General features: G+C 46.9%; 2 protein-coding genes across 2 annotated transcripts in view; both read left to right on the top strand.

Moving 5' to 3' along the window:
- Window positions 1-399: 399 nt before the first annotated feature.
- rpl35a (ribosomal protein L35a) lies at window positions 400-5,594 on the top strand. Its single transcript, XM_079245857.1, has 5 exons — window positions 400-477; window positions 823-858; window positions 926-1,078; window positions 1,147-1,291; window positions 5,509-5,594. The coding sequence occupies exons 2-5, from the start codon at window positions 848-850 to the stop codon at window positions 5,530-5,532; spliced, it is 333 nt and encodes a 110-aa protein (XP_079101983.1). The 5' UTR covers window positions 400-477; window positions 823-847; the 3' UTR covers window positions 5,533-5,594.
- Window positions 5,595-9,554: 3,960 nt separating this feature from the next.
- The window catches only part of abcc5 (ATP-binding cassette, sub-family C (CFTR/MRP), member 5), a 60,327-nt gene continuing 50,753 nt past the window's right edge, over window positions 9,555-19,128 (top strand). Inside the window, exons 1-2 of the mRNA XM_079246096.1 lie at window positions 9,555-9,641; window positions 9,969-10,071. Coding sequence (XP_079102222.1) covers window positions 10,027-10,071 — 45 coding nt within the window. The 5' untranslated portion in view covers window positions 9,555-9,641; window positions 9,969-10,026. The remainder of the gene's footprint in view (window positions 9,642-9,968; window positions 10,072-19,128) is intronic.

The following is a 19,128-nucleotide window of genomic DNA, read 5'->3' as shown; positions in this document are numbered from 1 at the left end:
AAAATCTAAAAGTTATATCTGACATGTCCACATCAACACAGAGACTGAAAATAAAAACAATTTACAAAGTTTTATACGATACAAAAACTAGGAAAAAATAATAGATGATTTAAAATGTAATGAGAATAAATGAACAAAAAGATTTATTTATAAATACGGTAATGTACGAGTTTTTACTAAAAATCACCATCTCCGGTTAAATTGTATTTATAAACAAAAAAACGTAGATTATAAAGATGGAAGTAATATTAAAGGTTAAGTCTGCAGGTTAAGGGGTTAAAATAATAATAATATTAAAGATTAAACCTGCAGGTTTAGGAGTTATAATAATAATAATATTAAACGTTAAAGCTGCAGGTGAACAGGACATAAAATGGAACATTTTGATCAGGCGGCGCCGCGGCCACCTCTGTAGACAGAAATTACCCAGCATTCCTCTCGGTCTTCCTTTCCCTCCATCTCTACGGACAGAAGCAGGTAAGTCCAACATGCCGGTTCCGATTCTTCCCGTTGACCCGGTTCCATGGTACCAATAACCGTCTGCGCGCCGCGGACATTGTCCGCTCGAGCCTCCGGGGTTCTTCTCCCCGCGCGGGAAGACCCGATGCAGCGGATTACGAGCGGATTGAGGAGCCGGCGGAACTCCGGCTCGTGACTTTCAGAACCGAACCGACCCGTTCCGAACTCCGCCCGGCCTGACTCCTGCTACCGGGTCCTCTGGTCCGGTTTACCGAACAGAACCGGACCGTAATGATGGTTCCGACTCTAGATGGGACATCATAGTTTTTAATGTGACATCATAGTTTTGCTTTGTGTCTTCAGGTGAACACACCTGAAGAGGACGACAATGCCTGGAAGGTAAGAAACCGCTCACCGGTCCTGGTCCGGGTCCAGGTCCTGGTTCTGATCCGTATCTGGTCTGCAGACTCTGGAGCAAGGCGATCTTTGCGGGCTACAAGCGTGGTCTGAGGAACCAGCGGGAGCACACGGCGCTGCTGAAGCTGGAGGGTTGCTATGGACGCGACCAGGTGGACTTCTACCTGGGCAAGCGCTGCGCCTACGTCTACAAGGCCAAGAAGTAGGCTGGATCACCGGTTCCGATCCGCTACAACCCCGCAGTAGCTGATCCGGGTTTTGTCTCCGCAGGAACACAGTGACCCCAGGTGGGAAGCCCAACAAGACCCGGGTGATCTGGGGCAAGGTGACCCGGGCTCACGGGAACAGCGGGATGGTCCGTGCCAAGTTCAGCACCAACCTGCCGGCCAAAGCCATCGGACACCGGATCAGAGTGGTGAGTCGGAACCAGCGCTGCCCAGTTCTGGATAAAATGACAATCAGGATTTTTTTCCAATATAAATATTTATTACACATATTACCGACACATGAACTTTACAACAGCTGAACATAAAAACAATAAATGTCTCTCTTCTCTTACACACACAACCTCTGAATCATTTTAATAATAACTTTTATGAACAATATATTTTTTGTGCATAAGGTGATGAGAGGTCGGTATGTTTCCTAAAATATAAACAACAGGAGGGTTTGACATGAAGCTAGAAACTTCACACAGCAGTCCTTTGGTTAAATTTGATATTCTGACATTTAACATTGGAGGACAAAAGTGATTTATGCAATGTGGGTCTAAATGGATTCAGAATCTCCTTTTTTAAAGTGATAGCCTATTTCAGTGGCAAAAAAAAGAAAAAAACTAAATAAAAACCAACAGAACAGAGTTTATTCATAGTACTAAACATATTTAGGGTGGTTTTGACTCACCTTTTGTTTCTCCCACATTATTCCTCTCTCCTACGACGTCCATTACATTACACGCATATGGCCAGTTATGCAAATTAGGCAATGACGTCATTCAGAGACTTTTAGAACAGCCAATAGCTGCTTTCTTTACTTTGGACCAGCAAAGTGACCCAAAAGAGACACTTTGGCAGAGTTACTTCGTTTTGTTTTTTTTTGTAGTTTTCTTACTTTCGGTTTGTTTTTAGTCAAAGTAAAACATGAACATATGTCGGCAAAAACACAACTTTAAACTACTTACTGGACAGACAGTTTAAACTGGACATTAACAATCTAAATGGACCAAACAGAGACAACAGAAATGATTAGTTTACATCCCACTCCACGCCTGATCGCCAGGCTGGGATCAGGCGTGGATTTGCACATGCACTATTCATTGTGACTGAGCACATGGACTTGTGCAGGTGTCCTTTCTGCTCCTCTTACTGGCTGGGAGTGCTTTATGATGGGGAGAGGCTCCCACTGCTCGTTCCTGACAGTAACCGCGAAACAAGATGTGCTTTCAAGTCAGTCGCCAAAACACCAGAAACGTCTCCAGTAAAAGTCGCTAGATTTGTCGCTGGTCGCTTTAAACAAAAAAAGTTGCCATGGGGGTTTGGAAAGTCACCAGATTTAGTGAGAAAGTTGCCAAGTTTTTTTCAACCAGCCGGCATCTTCGTCACGTGGTATAAGGATCCACCGTCGAAGGAGCGCTTGTTTTGATGCAGTTGATGTCCCAGTTCGAAATGCAGTACATATGTGGTGTTTTGTTTTTGTTTTTTTTAAATTGTCATTTGAAAATGAGATTGTATCCAAGTATGAATCGAAATCGCGATTTTTTTTTTTAACGATTAATTGTGCAGCTCTTGTCGGAACCGTCCGATGAGCTGCTGAGCAAAATCCGAAGCGACAACGATGGGCTAGTGTGGAGGTCCGGTTCTGACGGGTAGAACTGCAGATACATGATGTCATGGATCAATCAGGTGTTTTTTTGTTTTTTGTTTTTTCACTGAACTAAACGGCTGATTCATGTCAACATGCTGCAGTAAATCACCTGACTGTAGGTGTAGTGGTTCCTCAGCAGTCCGGTTCCGCAGCAGTCTGGTTCTGCAGTAATATGAATATAGGACAAATTAACCTAAGTCACATGAAGGTTTCTTCTCAAAACGGATTAAGTTAAAAACTGAAACCATCAAAGATTTTTATTGATGAACCCAAAGTTATGATTTAAATTCTGTTTTTACCGGGATCAGATCGGTTTCACGCGTCGTTGGTCCGGCGTGGTGCTAGCAACCCTTGGCTCGGCCCTGAAGCATCGCTGCAGAAACAGGAAACTTTTGCGGGGTGTAGAAATGAGGACATTGCCATATTTTATTTAGCAATGTTTGTGACCTTTTAACCAATCAGAAACCTCCTGCGGTTAAAAGTGAAGCCTATGTGGCAGGAATAAACATGTTTACAGCAGGAATAAACACGTTTACAGCCGGCTACAAAAATCCATTTTAGGTTTAATAGGTCAGGTTTACCTTCATGACAACTGTGGGGGCACTGAATATTTTTCTAAAAAGTAATTTAATCTCTAAATTCGGCATATTTAGGGGCGTGTCCTTTTGATTGACAGGTATCCGATCTCCCACTTCAAGTCAGAAGAACGTAGAACAACTGCGGTTTTTAGCCAGTTAACAATGTGACTTAGCTTTAGCCTGCTTACCTCCGTTAGCTGGTTAGCTCCTGTTATCTCCGGTTTAGCTCGGTTAGCTCTTAGCTACAGAAAGCTCGGAGTTCGCTTGATGTCAATCATCCACCATGACGCTCACAGCCCCCCTCTCAGATCCACCTCTTTGCCCATATTTGTATTTTCCGGGCGAGACGACACGCATGCCCCTGCCAACATGGTGATGGTAGGAACCGCCCACCGAGCTTCAATTCAGCTCTTCAGAAACCTACGGGTGACGTCGCGGAGGCTCCGCCTATCTCTTATATAAATTCTATGGTTAGGACCCGTCTGACCCACTGAACGTGGAAACGCTGCGGTGTGCCTACTCTTCTCATCTCGCCACAGCAATACCAGTCTGGTCCGGTCAGCGTGATGTTGGACCATCATCACCACGTGGCTTACAGATGAGCGTTGCCATAACGACAGGAAAATAAAGAGTTCAGCTTTATGTGAAGATGGGTTCATCACTGACCTGTAGAAATCACCGTTGCCTGAAGACACCGTCCATCTCTATGGAAACCGGGCCGCACACCCTGAGGAGGAAGCAGCCAGGCGCCATAGTCAAAGCTTGTCCATCCGTCATCAGGGTTCGTAGAACGTGGCGGAACGCCGCCAGTGGTTCTGCATGGTGGAACAGGGCGGTCCGAACAGGCCTGGCGTTCCACCGGGTCGCTGCTGCGCGTCTTCGAACCACGTCAACCTGCAGATTGCTGCAATTTGTAGACCTGCTGAAAGAAGCAGCGAGGCCTTCCAGAGTCTTCCTGCCCAGGGATCAGCTGTTCAGACTGGACGGGGTCCAGTTTGATCCCCAAGCCTCGGCTACTTTTTCTTCATGTTTGCCTGCACGCCGTTTAGCTGCGATGCCGTCACTGATGCGCCATCATATGTTAGTGCGACCTGAATGTCCAACCTGTCCAGGACACCCACGATGAAGCTGTCATCACTGTTCACCCAGAAAATCCTCCTCACTGCCCGATCCTAAAGTTAGGAGAGTTCAGCTTGATTTGCATGTCTGCGGTTTCATCTGCCTCCACAGCAACAAGCGGTGCAGCAGTCATGTTGTCCCTCAGAACAGTGACGGTCGCCTCAGTCGGGTCCTTCTGAATCCTGTTTGAAGCGACAGAAAACACCGTAGACGAAGCCAAGAGGATGGCAAGTCTAACATCCTCGCTAGCTGGCAGGTGCAGCAGGTTCCTGGTCCCCACGGAGAGCCAGCTGCTGTTTTCTGAGGAAACAACTGTGAAACTTTGAGGGTTTCTGTTCTTCCTGACTGTCTCATGGTGCCGACTCGTGCCCAGCCGTCTTGCTCATCCAGAACCCGGTCAGTTCTGCTGTGACCAGATGTTTTCAGAGCAACCTGGCTCTGCAGAGTTTCCATGAGACCAAGTTGTCTAAATCATCCAGGATTCGTCCGCCAAAGAGCAAACATGGAAACGGGACCAGCCGGTACGACTGGGGTTACCCCAACAGCCAGTTGTACCATTCTGTCGTAACGTAGGAAATACTTTCCGACCCTTCCTGAGGATCGGCTCGCTCGGGTGTTCGTCTCCGATCATTAAAAGTTCTTCCTCCAAGACGGGAAAACTGTTTCAGCCTCTTGAGCGAAGTCGTTTTTTTTTTTTTTTTTTGCTGAGCCCGCCAGTAAACTTCACACCAAAGGATCAATTCACAAATTCTCTCGACATACGCCGAGCATCTTCATAGTAACGTAGCTCTCTGGAGCTCCAGAGCTTTCCAGAGGAACTGGAAGGCTCTGGAGACTCCCACCAGACTCCGGTTGGCTGAGCAGAGCGAGTCCTCGGACTGGTTCTGATGGGGGTTCTCTGGTGGATCGTCAAAACCGTGCTGAGACCAGGTTGAGGAAGTTCTGACCTGGATCAGTGGCTCCAGGTTGTGCTGTAGTTTACAGACTGGACCAGACCAAACAGTTCAGAGTAAACAACCCAACAAAAATGTTTCATGTTAGTGAGTGATGTAACTTCCTGTCTGTCTTCCAGATGCTGTATCCGTCCCGGGTCTGAAGCGGATCACTGGTTCTGATGTTCATTTGTACAGGAATAATAAAGTGATCGAGTCCAAATCAGTTGTGACCTCTTTGTCTTGTCTCAGGTTGTCAGCAGGAAGCGGAGCGGCTGTGTTACCATGGTAACTGGTGGTGCTGGTTCTGGTTAGATCCTGTATATCATTGGAGCCTCAAAGATCTAATCACACAGCAGCAGTGCACAAAGTCCGGTCTCCCTGGATTAACCCCCCACATGGTGCCGGGCCGTCCACGCCGACGGGATAACGGCAGCCATTTTGCTGCTGAACGGAGCTTTTTGTGAGATCAGTAAAACAATCGTCTTATTATTAGCTGATCGCTGGCAGTGACATCATACACCGGTCCAGAGATCTGATATGTTAAAGATTGGATTTTATTGATTAGCAATCAGGTATAATTCCTTCTGCAGTCTGGGGGCCAAATAAAAGCCTGACATTTACCTTCCAACTTTATTACGTGTCAATATAAACATGTGATCAATCAGTTAGGGCGGATCGATTGTGACAAAAATCATCACCATGATCATTTTGACTAAAATTGAGATGATTATTTAACACAATAATCCAGTATTTATAAACAACGCTGCGCGTCGTGGTGTTCTAGACTCCGTGTCGTGCATTATAACCATCTAATGGACGGTTCAGAGTTGTTCAATCTGCTTTTACTGCTTATATAGGAACTATTAAACGCTGGCCTGGATGTACATTTTATACCAAACAACCGCTGTCAGGCTGCAGCGCGTTTCTCTCATCCACCTGTTAAAAGACGGCTGATCTGAACCAGCTGGTTAACGCGTTGCTATGGTAACGCCCCGTAACGGAGGGATATTACAGTGTTTAACTGGCCGAACTATGTATAGGAAAATAATGCAGCCAGTTGTCACTGACAATGGTATAAAGTATGTTTAGGTGAACTTCCACAACCTACTGCAGTTATTCTACATGGACCTGCAGCCGGAGCCGACTGAGACTGGCCGCCTGGGAGTGCTTTAGGACGGGAGAGGCTCCCGCTGCTCCTTCCTTACAGTAACTGTAGAACAATATGTGCCTTCAAGTCAGTCGCCAAAACACCAGAAAAGTCTCTAATAACTCCAGTAAAAGCTGCTAGATTTGTCGCTTTTAACAAAAAAAAGTCTCCAGATTTAGCGAGAAAGTCTCCAAGTTGGCAACAGTGTCTGAATGAAAGCAAAGCAGCTGTGGGAGGAGTTTACAACACAGCGCTGCAACGCCAGAGACGCTCGATTAGCAGCTGAAGACAGCAGGAGAGGAAACTGCAGAGAAAAATAATCACACCCTTTTATTTTTATCATCGTTGAAAACCCAGATTGTACTGAGATTACAATACGATTCATCGTCCAGACCTACAATGAGTTAGCGCCACTTCACACACAAAGTTGATGCGAGTTTCTTGTCAGGTTCCAAACTTACATTTCAATGGCTTCTGTAAGGAGTGTAAAACGGTTTGCTGCTACCTGCAGTATCTGGTAGAGCTTCATCAGGAACTGTTATCGTCACGTCACTAACACGCCAGTTGCGTCACTAACACGCCAGACAGGAAAGGAAAACTCTCAGAAGAACTCTCTGGATGCTGCGGAAGCCCCCCCCCATCCAGAAGAAGTCTCTAGAAGCTGCGGAAGTCCCTCCCCCGCCCAGAAGAACTCTCTAGAAGCTGCGGAAGTCCCTCCCCCGCCCAGAAGAACTTTCTAGAAGCTGCGTAAGCCCCTCCCCATCCAGAAGAACTCTCTAGAAGCTGCGGAAGCCCCTCCCCCGCCCAGAAGAACTCTCTAGAAGCTGCGGAAGTCCCTCCCCCGCCCAGAAGAACTCTCTAGAAGCTGCGTAAGCCCCTCCCCCATCCAGAAGAACTCTCTAGAAGCTGCGGAAGTCCCTCCCCCGCCCAGAAGAACTCTCTAGAAGCTGCGTAAGCCCCTCCCCCATCCAGAAGAACTCTCTAGAAGCTGCGGAAGTCCCTCCCCCGTCCAGAAGAACTTTCTAGAAGCTGCGGAAGTCCCTCCCCCGCCCAGAAGAACTCTCTAGAAGCTGCGGAAGTCCCTCCCCCGTCCAGAAGAACTTTCTAGAAGCTGCGTAAGCCCCTCCCCATCCAGAAGAACTCTCTAGAAGCTGCGGAAGTCCCTCCCCCGTCCAGAAGAACTTTCTAGAAGCTGCGTAAGCCCCTCCCCCATCCAGAAGAACTCTCTAGAAGCTGCGGAAGTCCCTCCCCCGCCCAGAAGAACTCTCTAGAAGCTGCGTAAGCCCCTCCCCCATCCAGAAGAACTCTCTAGAAGCTGCGTAAGCCCCTCCCCCGCCCAGAAGAACTCTCTAGAAGCTGCGGAAGTCCCTCCCCCGCCCAGAAGAACTTTCTAGAAGCTGCGGAAGTATCTCCCCCGTCCAGAAGAACTTTCTAGAAGCTGCGTAAGCCCCTCCCCCATCCAGAAGAACTCTCTAGAAGCTGCGGAAGTCCCTCCCCCGCCCAGAAGAACTCTCTAGAAGCTGCGTAAGCCCCTCCCCCATCCAGAAGAACTCTCTAGAAGCTGCGGAAGTCCCTCCCCCGCCCAGAAGAACTCTCTAGAAGCTGCGTAAGCCCCTCCCCCATCCAGAAGAACTCTCTAGAAGCTGCGGAAGTCCCTCCCCCGCCCAGAAGAACTCTCTAGAAGCTGCGGAAGTCCCTCCCCCATCCAGAAGAACTCTCTAGAAGCTGCGTAAGCCCCTCCCCCGTCCAGAAGAACTCTCTAGAAGCTGCGGAAGTCCCTCCCCCGTGCACCAGCAGTTGATATGGGAGCCGACAGCCAATTAAAAAGCAGGTGAGGTGTGATTGTGGAAACTATGGCAACTGCCCCTCGGCCCCGCCCACTACTACTATGGCCGGTTTAGTTGGCAGCGTAATTTAGCTGGAATTAAAGAGGTGGTTTTATACGGAAGCGAAAGAGAGGAGAGGGATGCATGTCTATTAGAAATGATGCCTTCTAGAGACACGTTCCTCCTCAAACTGAGAGGAAAACGAGGATGAAGAAGTCGTAGTAGATGATGTGGAAGTTAAGCCGGGTCTGAATCTGGAGGAGGCTACTGTTAGCCTGCAGCAGCGGGAATGTCAGAGGATTTTCCTTTTCATATCAGATATGTGTTTCACCAATAAGGAGAAAAGAAAAATGGCTGAGACACAGTCAGGATGGAGCGATGAAGGAAGACATGGAGAAAGGAGGATGGAGACAAGCACTGAGAGACAGAAAGGTGTGAAGGAAAATCTGAGACACGAACTGGCCTGATGGACGTGAACAAAATGTAGAAACAAGCCAGAAAGTTACAGCACAGTGTCTAGCGTGTTGCTGTTGGTCCCACCAGCTGAAAGATGTAAGAAATGTCATTTCACAGTAAATCGTTCACAATTTTCACAATGTTGTGGTGGGGGGCCTGGGACTCTCTGGGCCCAGGCACCTCTGCACTTTTAATATGGCCCTGGCTGAAGCCACAACACAGTTTACTGTCACGTTATAATGTGTTGGTGAAGAGGACGGAAACGTGGAGAACGTTAAAATTCTGCATCACACACACACACACACACACACACACACACACACACACACACACACACACACAGAAAAAGCCTGTAACTCTACATGTCAACGTCCAGCTGTTTCCCATGATGGTCTTAGTGGTTGTGTTGTTCTCCTATGAACGGATTAAGGGGTCTGTTAATGACTGGAGCATAGATTTGACTAGACTAGCATAGAACAGAATAGAATAGAACAGAACAGAATAGAATAGAACAGAACAGGACAGGACAGGATCGACCCTGAACAAGATGACGGGAGGAAGAGGATAGTGAAGATGAAGATGAGTCCATGGGGGAGGGGCTACCTGTCAACATCATGGAAATTAAAAAGATAAATAAAATAATTTAAATTAAAGAAAAATCTCATTAATTTGGTTCCTTTTTGCGTCAGCGATGACGTCACACCGTGACTCCATCTCCCATGATGCCCCGCGGCTCCACGGAACCGCTGCGGACCAGAAGCGGGACACCGCATCACCGAACCGGGCCGGGTCAGACTAGACTGGACCAAACCGTGCACGCGCCGCTCGGACACGCGACAAGGTGAGATAAAAAGAAAACAACCGACGTGAACGCGCACGACAACCCGTCGGTTCTGAGCCGTAGCATCCGCCTGAACTAACAGAATCGGACCGAACCTGACCTGAGGTCCGTTCCCTGGAGAAGGTTCCGGTTCTGCTGGGACACTTCAGAATGACGTCATCCTAACGAAATGACTAATTTCTGTTCGGGTCACAACAGAACCTCAGCAGAACTCTGACGCATCAGTCATGCTTGTTTGTTCCCTCATCTTCCTGCATCCGGTTCCGACCCACTGGTACTTCAATATGTTCAGTTCGGACTCTGATCTGTTTGTTTGTGGCTCTTCAGACAGGTTCTGGACTTTGTGGTGAACCAGGTCAGAGGTGTCCATGTGGTCTGACAGAACATGAGCCAACATGACTGTGGATGGAGCGGGTCGGAAGTCAACCAGGTGAGAACTGGACCAGACCGGGTGCCACGACTCGGCCCGGCTGGGGTTGTGCTATTAGGTCTGGCCCGGGTTCTGGTCCTCATCAGGGCTGATGCTCTATCAGTTCAGCATACATACTTCTTAGCAAAGGGTTCGGGAACCAGAACCAGCTAACTGGTTTCCACTCAGAAACCAAAACCAACAGAACCCATAATGCTTCTCTGACCCGGTATGCCAAACCTACAGAACACCGGGTCACTTGGTTCTGGAGGGATTAGGGTTTCATGGTTCTGGAAAGAAGACCGGCTGCAGGTGTCAGCCTGAAATGCTGGATTTCACGAAGCAGGTCACCGCTCCAGAACTCCATAATCAATCTTATCAATCAGATCAATACCAGGCTGTCATCGTATAAAGAGACCAGAACCAGGACTAGAACCAGAACCAGGTCTATAACCAGAACCAGAACCAGATCAAAGCTGCAGCTGCTCTCATAAATGTTTACATAATGAAGCTCCGCCCCCTGCTGGTGCTGATTGGCTGAAGCAGAATTACGAGGTGATGAGAAAGAACATGAACGTGAGAGCTGCACGTGCTCAGTGTGTGTGTGTGTGTGTGTGTGTGTGTGTGTGTGTGTATGTCTGAGCATGCGCAGTGAGAAGGTGCTGTATGACCCGGTTGTGGTTCTGGACAAATAAAGATGGATTGAATTAGAGAAGAGTCTTGAAATAAACTCGGAACCACATTGTTCCTGTTACCATGGTTACCTGAGACTAGTTACCACGGTTACTTGTAGGCTAATGTCCATCCAGTCTCTAACAGCTGACAGACAATCAGAGGGCAGCATCCTCTGTCAGGTGTGACAACATTTTGGGTTACCTGAGCTGATCACTTTCACTGGTATTCTGCTAGAGGTTTGACAGGTTATACTGGAGGTTCGAAAGGTTCTACTGGAGGTAACACAGGTTCCACTGGAGGTTCAACAGGTTATACTGTAGGTTCTACTGGAGGTTTTACAGGTTATACTGGAGGTTTGAAAGGTTATATTGGAGGTACTGGAGGTTTGACAGGTTATACTGGAGGTTCGACAGGTTCTATTGGAGGTTTGACAGGTTATACTGGAGGTTCTACTGGAGGTTTGACAGGTTCTATTGGAGGTTCTACTGGAGGTTCGACAGGTTCTACTGGAGGTTCTATTGGAGGTTTGACAGGTTATACTGGAGGTTCGAAAGGTTCTATTGGAGGTAACACAGGTTCCACTGGAGGTTCAACAGGTTATACTGTAGGTTCTACTGGAGGTTTTACAGGTTATACTGGAGGTTTGAAAGGTTATATTGGAGGTACTGGAGGTTTGACAGGTTATACTGGAGGTTCGACAGGTTCTATTGGAGGTTTGACAGGTTACACTGGAGGTTCTACTGGAGGTTTGACAGGTTCTATTGGAGGTTCTACTGGAGGTTCGACAGGTTCTACTGGAGGTTCTATTGGAGGTTTGACAGGTTATACTGGAGGTTCTACTGGAGGTTCCACAGGTTCTACTGGAGGTTTGACAGGTTATGCTGGAGGTTTGACAGGTTATACTGGAGGTTCTACTGGAGGTTTGACAGGTTATACCGGAGGTTCTACCGGAGGTTCAACAGGTTATACTGGAGGGTTCACTGGTGTTCTACTGGAGGTTCGACAGGTTATATTGGAGGTTCGACAGGTTATACTGGAGGTTCTACTGGTGGTTCTACTGGAGGATTGACAGGTTATACTGGAGATTCTACTGGATGTTCTACTTGAGGTTTGACAGGTTATACTAGAGGTTTTACTGGAGGTTTGAAAGGTTCTACTGGAGGTAAGACAAGTTCTACTGGAGGTTCTACTGGAGGTTCAACAGGTTATACTGGAGGTTTTACTGGAGGTTCGAAAGGTTCAACTGGAGGTAAGACAGGTTCTACTGGAGGTTCAACAGTTTATACTGTAGTTTCTACTGGAGGTTTGACAGGTTCTACTGGAGGTTCTACTGGAGATTCGACAGGTTATACTGGAGGTTCTACTGGAGGTTTGACAGGTTATACTGGAGCTTCCACTGGAGGTTCTACAGGTTCTATTGGAGGTTTGACAGGTTCTACTGGAGGTTTGACAGGTTATAATGGAGGTCCTACTGGAGGTTCGACAGGTTCTATTGGAGGTTTGACAGGTTAGACTGGAGGTTCGAAAGGTTATACTGGAGGTTCTACTGGCGGTTCTACTGGAGGTTCGACAGGTTATATTGGAGGTTCGACAGGTTATACTGGATATTCTACTGGCGGTTCTATTGGACGTTCGACAGGTTCTACTGGAGGTTCTACTGGAGGTTTGACAGGTTATACTTGAGGTTCTACTGAAGGTTTGACTGGTTTTACTGGAGGTTCTACTGGAGGTTTGACAGGTTCTACCCGATGTTCGACAGGTTATACTCGAGGGTTCACTGGTGTTCTACTGGAGGTTCTACAGGTTCTACTGGAGGTTTGACAGGTTATACTGGAGGTTTGACAGGTTATACTTAAAGTTCTACTGAAGGTTTGACAGGTTTTACTGGAGGTTCTACTGGAGGTTTGACAGGTTATACTGGAGGTTCTACCCGATGTTCGACAGGTTATACTCGAGGGTTCAGTGGTGTTCTACTGGAGGTTCGACAGGTTCTACTGGAGGTTCTATTGGAGGTTTGACAGGTTATACTGGAGGTTCTACTGGAGGTTCTACAGGTTCCACTGGAGGTTCTACAGGTTCTATTGGAGGTTTGACAGCTTTTACTGGAGGTTCTACTGGAGGTTTGACAGGTCATAATGGAGGTCCTACTGGAGGTTCGACAGGTTCTATTGGAGGTTTGACAGCTTATGCTGGAGGTTCGAAAGGTTCTACTGGAGGTTCGACAGCTTATATTGGAGGTTTGACAGGTTCTACTGGAGGTTCGACAGGTTCTACTGGAGGTTTGACAGCTTCTACTGGAGGTTCTACTGGAGGTTTGACAGGTCATAATGGAGGTCCTACTGGAGGTTCGACAGGTTCTATTGGAGGTTTGACAGCTTATGCTGGAGGTTCGAAAGGTTCTACTGGAGGTTCGACAGGTTATATTGGAGGTTCGACAGGTTCTACTGGAGGTTCGACAGGTTATACTGGAGGTTCTACTGGAGCTTCGACAGGTTATAAAGGAGGTTCCACTGGAGGTTCGACAGGTTCTATTGGAGGTTTGACAGGTTCTACTGGAGATTCGACAGGTTTTACTGGAGGTTCAACAGGTTATACTAGGAGGTTCTACTGGAGGTTTGACAGGTTATTCTGGAGGTTCTATTGGAGGTTTGACAGGTTATACTGGAGGTTCTACTGGAGGTTCTACTTGAGGTTCGACAGGTTCTACTGGAGGTTTGACAGCTTCTACTGGAGGTTCTACTGGAGGTTTGACAGGTCATAATGGAGGTCCTACTGGAGGTTCGACAGGTTCTATTGGAGGTTTGACAGCTTATGCTGGAGGTTCGAAAGGTTCTACTGGAGGTTCGACAGGTTATATTGGAGGTTTGACAGGTTCTACTGGAGGTTCGACAGGTTATACTGGAGGTTCTACTGGAGGTTCGACAGGTTCTACTGGAGGTTTGACAGGTTATACTGGAGGTTCTACTGGAGCTTCGACAGGTTATAACGGAGGTTCCACTGGAGGTTCGACAGGTTCTATTGGAGGTTTGACAGGTTCTACTGGAGGTTCGACAGGTTTTACTGGAGGTTCAACAGGTTATACTAGGAGGTTCTACTGGAGGTTTGACAGGTTATTCTGGAGGTTCTACTGGCGGTTCTACTGGACGTTCGACAGGTTATACTGGAGGTTCTACTGGAGGTTTGACAGGTTATACTTGAGGTTCTACTGAAGGTTTGACAGGTTTTACTGGAGGTTCTACTGGAGGTTTGACAGGTTATACTGGAGGTTCTACTGGAGGTTTGACAGGTTCTATTGGAGGTTTCACTGGTGTTCTACTAGAGGTTCGACGGGTTATATTGGAGGTTCGACAGGTTCTACTGGAGGTTTGAAAGGTTATATTGGAGGTACTGGAGGTTTGACAGGTTATACTGGAGGTTCTACTGGAGGTTCGACAAGTTATATATGAGGTTTGACAGGTTATACTGGAGGTCCTACTGGCGGTTCTACTGGATGTTCGACAGGTTCTACTGGAGGTTCTACTGGAGGTTTGACAGGTTATACTGGAGGTTCTACTGGAGTTTTGACAGGTTATAATGGAGGTTCTACTGGAGGTTCGACAGGTTCCATTGGAGGTTTGACAGGTTATGCTGGAGGTTCGATAGGTTCTACTGGGGGTTTCACTGGTGTTCTACTGGAGGTTCGACAGGTTATATTGGAGGTTCGACAGGTTATACTGGAGGTTCCACTGGCGGTTCTACTGGAGGTTTGACAGGTTATATTGGAGGTTTGACAGGTTATGCTGGAGGTTCGACAGGCTATATTGGAGGTTCGACAGGTTATACTGGAGGTTCTACTGTCGGTTCTACTGGAGGTTTGACAGGTTATACTGGAGGTTTGACAGGTTCTACTGGAGGTTTGAAAGGTTATATTGGAGGTACTGGAGATTTGACAGGTTATACTGGAGGTTCGACAGGTTCTATTGGAGATTTGACAGGTTATACTGGAGGTTCTACTGGAGGTTCGACAGGTTATATTGGAGATTTGACAGGTTCTACTGGAGGTTCTTCTGGCGGTTCTACTGGAGGTTCAACAGGTTATACTGGAGGTTCTACTGGCGGTTCTACTGGAGGGTCGACAGGTTCTACTGGAGGTTCTATTGGAGGTTTGACAGGTTATACTGGAGGTTTGACAGGTTATTCTGGAGGTTCTACAGGAGGTTTGACTCGTGTTATACTGGAGGTTCTACTGGAGGTTTGACAGGTTCTATTGGAGGTTTCACTGGTGTTCTACTAGAGGTTCGATGGGTTATATTGGAGGTTCGACAGGTTATATTGGAGGTTTGACAGGTTATACTGGAAGTTCGAAAGGTTCTACTGGAGGTAAGACAGGTTCTACTGGAGGTTCTACTGGAGGTTGAACAGGTTATACTGTAGGTTCTACTGGAGGTTTGACAGGTTATACTGGAGGTTTGACAGGTTCTACTTGAGGTTTGAAAGGTTATATTGGAGGTACTGGAGGTTTGACAGGTTATACTGGAGGTTTGACAGGTTCGACTTGAGGTTTGAAAGGTTATATTGGAGGTACTGGAGGTTTGACAGGTGATATTGGAGGTTCGACAGGTTATACTGGATATTCTACTGGCGGTTCTACTGGAGGTTCGACAGGTTATACTGGAGGTTCTACTGGAGGTTTGACAGGTTATACTGGAGGTTCTACTGGAGATTCGACAGGTTGTTTTGGAGGTTCGACAGGTTATACTGGAGGTTTCACTGGTGTTCTACTGGAGGTTCGACGGGTTATATTGGAGATTCGACAGGTTATACTGGATGTTTCACTGGTATTCTGCTAGAGGTTTGACAGATTATACTGGAGGTTCGAAAGGTTCTATTGGAGGTAACACAGGTTCCACTGGAGGTTCAACAGGTTATACTGTAGGTTCTACTGGAGGTTTTACAGGTTATACTGGAGGTTTGAAAGGTTATATTGGAGGTACTGGAGGTTTGACAGGTTATACTGGAGGTTCGACAGGTTCTATTGGAGGTTTGACAGGTTACACTGGAGGTTCTACTGGAGGTTTGACAGGTTCTATTGGAGGTTCGACAGGTTCTACTGGAGGTTCTATTGGAGGTTTGACAGGTTATACTGGAGGTTCTACTAGAGGTTCCACAGGTTCTACTGGAGGTTTTACAGGTTATACTGGAGGTTTGAAAGGTTATATTGGAGGTACTGGAGATTTGACAGGTTATACTGGAGGTTCGACATGTTCTATTGGAGGTTCGACAGGTTACACTGGAGGTTCTACTGGAGGTTTGACAGGTTCTATTGGAGGTTCTACTGGAGGTTCGACAGGTTCTACTGAAGGTTCTATTGGAGGTTTGACAGGTTATACTGGAGGTTCTACTAGAGGTTCCACAGGTTCTACTGGAGGTTTGACAGGTTATACTGGAGGTTCTACTGGAGGTTTGACAGGTTATACCGGAGGTTCTACCGGAGGTTCAACAGGTTATACTGGAGGGTTCACTGGTGTTCAACTGGAGGTTCGACAGGTTATATTGGAGGTTCGACAGGTTCTACTGGAGGTTCTACTGGCGGTTCTACTGGAGGATTGACAGGTTATACTGGAGATTCTACTGGAGGTTCTACTGTAGGTTTGACATGTTATACTGGATGTTCTACTTGAGGTTTGACAGGTTATACTAGAGGTTTTACTGGAGGTTTGAAAGGTTCTAGTGGAGGTAAGACAAGTTCTACTGGAGGTTCAACAGTATACTGTAGTTTCTACTGGAGGTTTGACAGGTTCTACTGGAGGTAAGACAAGTTCTACTGGAGGTTCTACTGGAGGTTCAACAGGTTATACTGGAGGTTTTACTGGAGGTTCGAAAGGTTCAACTGGAGGTAAGACAGGTTCTACTGGAGGTTCAACAGGTTATACTGTAGTTTCTACTGGAGGTTTGACAGGTTCTACTGGAGGTTCTACTGGAGATTCGACAGGTTATACTGGAGGTTCTACTGGAGGTTTGACAGGTTATACTGGAGGTTCCACTGGAGGTTCTACAGGTTCTATTGGAGGTTTGACAGGTTCTACTGGAGGTTTGACAGGTTATAATGGAGGTCCTACTGGAGGTTCGACAGGTTCTATTGGAGGTTTGACAGGTTATGCTGGAGGTTCGATAGGTTCTACTGGGGGTTTCACTGGTGTTCTACTGGAGGTTCGACAGGTTATATTGGAGGTTCGACAGGTTATACTGGATATTCTACTGGCGGTTCTACTGGACGTTCGACAGGTTATACTGGAGGTTCTACTGGAGGTTTGACAGGTTATACTGGAGGTTCTACTGGCGGTTCTACTGGAGGTTTGACAGGTTATACTGGAGGTTCTACTGGAGATTTGACAGGTTATACTGGAGGTTCGACAGGTTCTATTGGAGGTTTGACAGGTTATACTGGAGGTTCTACTGGAGGTTCGACAGGTTATATTGGAGATTTGACAGGTTCTACTGGAGGTTCTTCTGGCGGTTCTACTGGAGGTTCAACAGGTTATACTGGAGGTTCTACTGGCGGTTCTACTGGAGGTTCGACAGGTTCTACTGGAGGTTCTATTGGAGGTTTGACAGGTTATACTGGAGGTTTCACTGGAGGTTCTACTGGAGGTTTGACAGGTTATTCTGGAGGTTCTACAGGAGGTTTGACTCGTGTTATACGGGAGGTTCTACTGGAGGTTTGACAGGTTCTATTGGAGGTTTCACTGGTGTTCTACTAGAGGTTCGATGGGTTATATTGGAGGTTCGACAGGTTATATTGGAGGTTTGACAGGTTATACTGGAAGTTCGAAAGGTTCTACTGGAGGTAAGACAGGTTCTACTGGAGGTTCTACTGGAGGTTGAACAGGTTATATTGTAGGTTCTACTGGAGGTTTGACAGGTTATACTGGAGGTTTGACAGGTTCTACTTGAGGTTTGAAAGGTTATATTGGAGGTACTGGAGGTTTGACAGGTTATACTGGAGGTTTGACAGGTTCGACTTGAGGTTTGAAAGGTTATATTGGAGGTACTGGAGGTTTGACAGGTTATATTGGAGGTTCGACAGGTTATACTGGATATTCTACTGGCGGTTCTACTGGAGGTTCGACAGGTTATACTGGAGGTTCTACTGGAGGTTTGACAGGTTATACTGGATGTTTCACTGGTATTCTGCTAGAGGTTTGACAGGTTATACTGGAGGTTCGAAAGGTTCTATTGGAGGTAACACAGGTTCCACTGGAGGTTCAACAGGTTATACTGTAGGTTCTACTGGAGGTTTTACAGGTTATACTGGAGGTTTGAAAGGTTATATTGGAGGTACTGGAGGTTTGACAGGTTATGCTGGAGGTTCGACAGGTTCCATTGGAGGTTTGACAGGTTACACTGGAGGTTCTACTGGAGGTTTGACAGGTTCTATTGGAGGTTCTACTGGAGGTTCGACAGGTTCTACTGGAGGTTCTATTGGAGGTTTGACAGGTTATACTGGAGGTTCTACTAGAGGTTCCACAGGTTATACTGGAGGTTTTACAGGTTATACTGGAGGTTTGAAAGGTTATATTGGAGGTACTGGAGGTTTGACAGGTTATACTGGAGGTTCGACAGGTTCCATTGGAGGTTCGACAGGTTATACTGGAGGTTCTACTGGAGGTTTGACAGGTTCTATTGGAGGTTCTACTGGAGGTTCGACAGGTTCTACTGGAGGTTCTATTGGAGGTTTGACAGGTTATACTGGAGGTTCTACTAGAGGTTCTACAGGTTCTACTGGAGGTTTGACAGGTTATACTGGAGGGTTAACTGGTGTTCTACTGGAGGTTCGACAGGTTATACTGGAGGTTCTACTGGCGGTTCTACTGGAGGATTGACATGTTATACTGGATGTTCTACTTGAGGTTTGACAGGTTATACTAGAGGTTTTACTGGAGGTTTGAAAGGTTCTACTGGAGGTAAGACAAGTTCTACTGGAGGTTCAACAGGTTATACTAGGAGGTTCTACTGGAGGTTTGACAGGTTATTCTGGAGGTTCTACTGGCGGTTCTACTGGACGTTCGACAGGTTATACTGGAGGTTCTACTGGAGGTTTGACAGGTTATACTTGAGGTTCTACTGAAGGTTTGACAGGTTTTACTGGAGGTTCTACTGGAGGTTTGACAGGTTATACTGGAGGTTCTACTGGAGGTTTGACAGGTTCTATTGGAGGTTTCACTGGTGTTCTACTAGAGGTTCGACGGGTTATATTGGAGGTTCGACAGGTTCTACTGGAGGTTTGAAAGGTTATATTGGAGGTACTGGAGGTTTGACAGGTTATACTGGAGGTTCTACTGGAGGTTCGACAAGTTATATATGAGGTTTGACAGGTTATACTGGAGGTCCTACTGGCGGTTCTACTGGATGTTCGACAGGTTC

Source organism: Telmatherina bonti (genome assembly GCF_933228915.1).
Source record: "Telmatherina bonti genome assembly, chromosome: 9".
Classification (NCBI taxonomy): domain Eukaryota; kingdom Metazoa; phylum Chordata; class Actinopteri; order Atheriniformes; family Telmatherinidae; genus Telmatherina; species Telmatherina bonti.
Note: the sequence above shows the minus strand (reverse complement) of the source record. Positions and strands in the feature narration are given on the sequence as shown.

What these genes read in the sequence shown, in the direction of transcription:
- rpl35a (XM_079245857.1), top strand. An exon ending in TACGTCTACAAGGCCAAGAA is followed by an intron (nt 1,079 to 1,146) that starts GTAGGCTGGATC and finishes TTGTCTCCGCAG; the next exon opens with GAACACAGTGACCCCAGGTG. An exon ending in TCGGACACCGGATCAGAGTG is followed by an intron (nt 1,292 to 5,508) that starts GTGAGTCGGAAC and finishes TCTGTCTTCCAG; the next exon opens with ATGCTGTATCCGTCCCGGGT.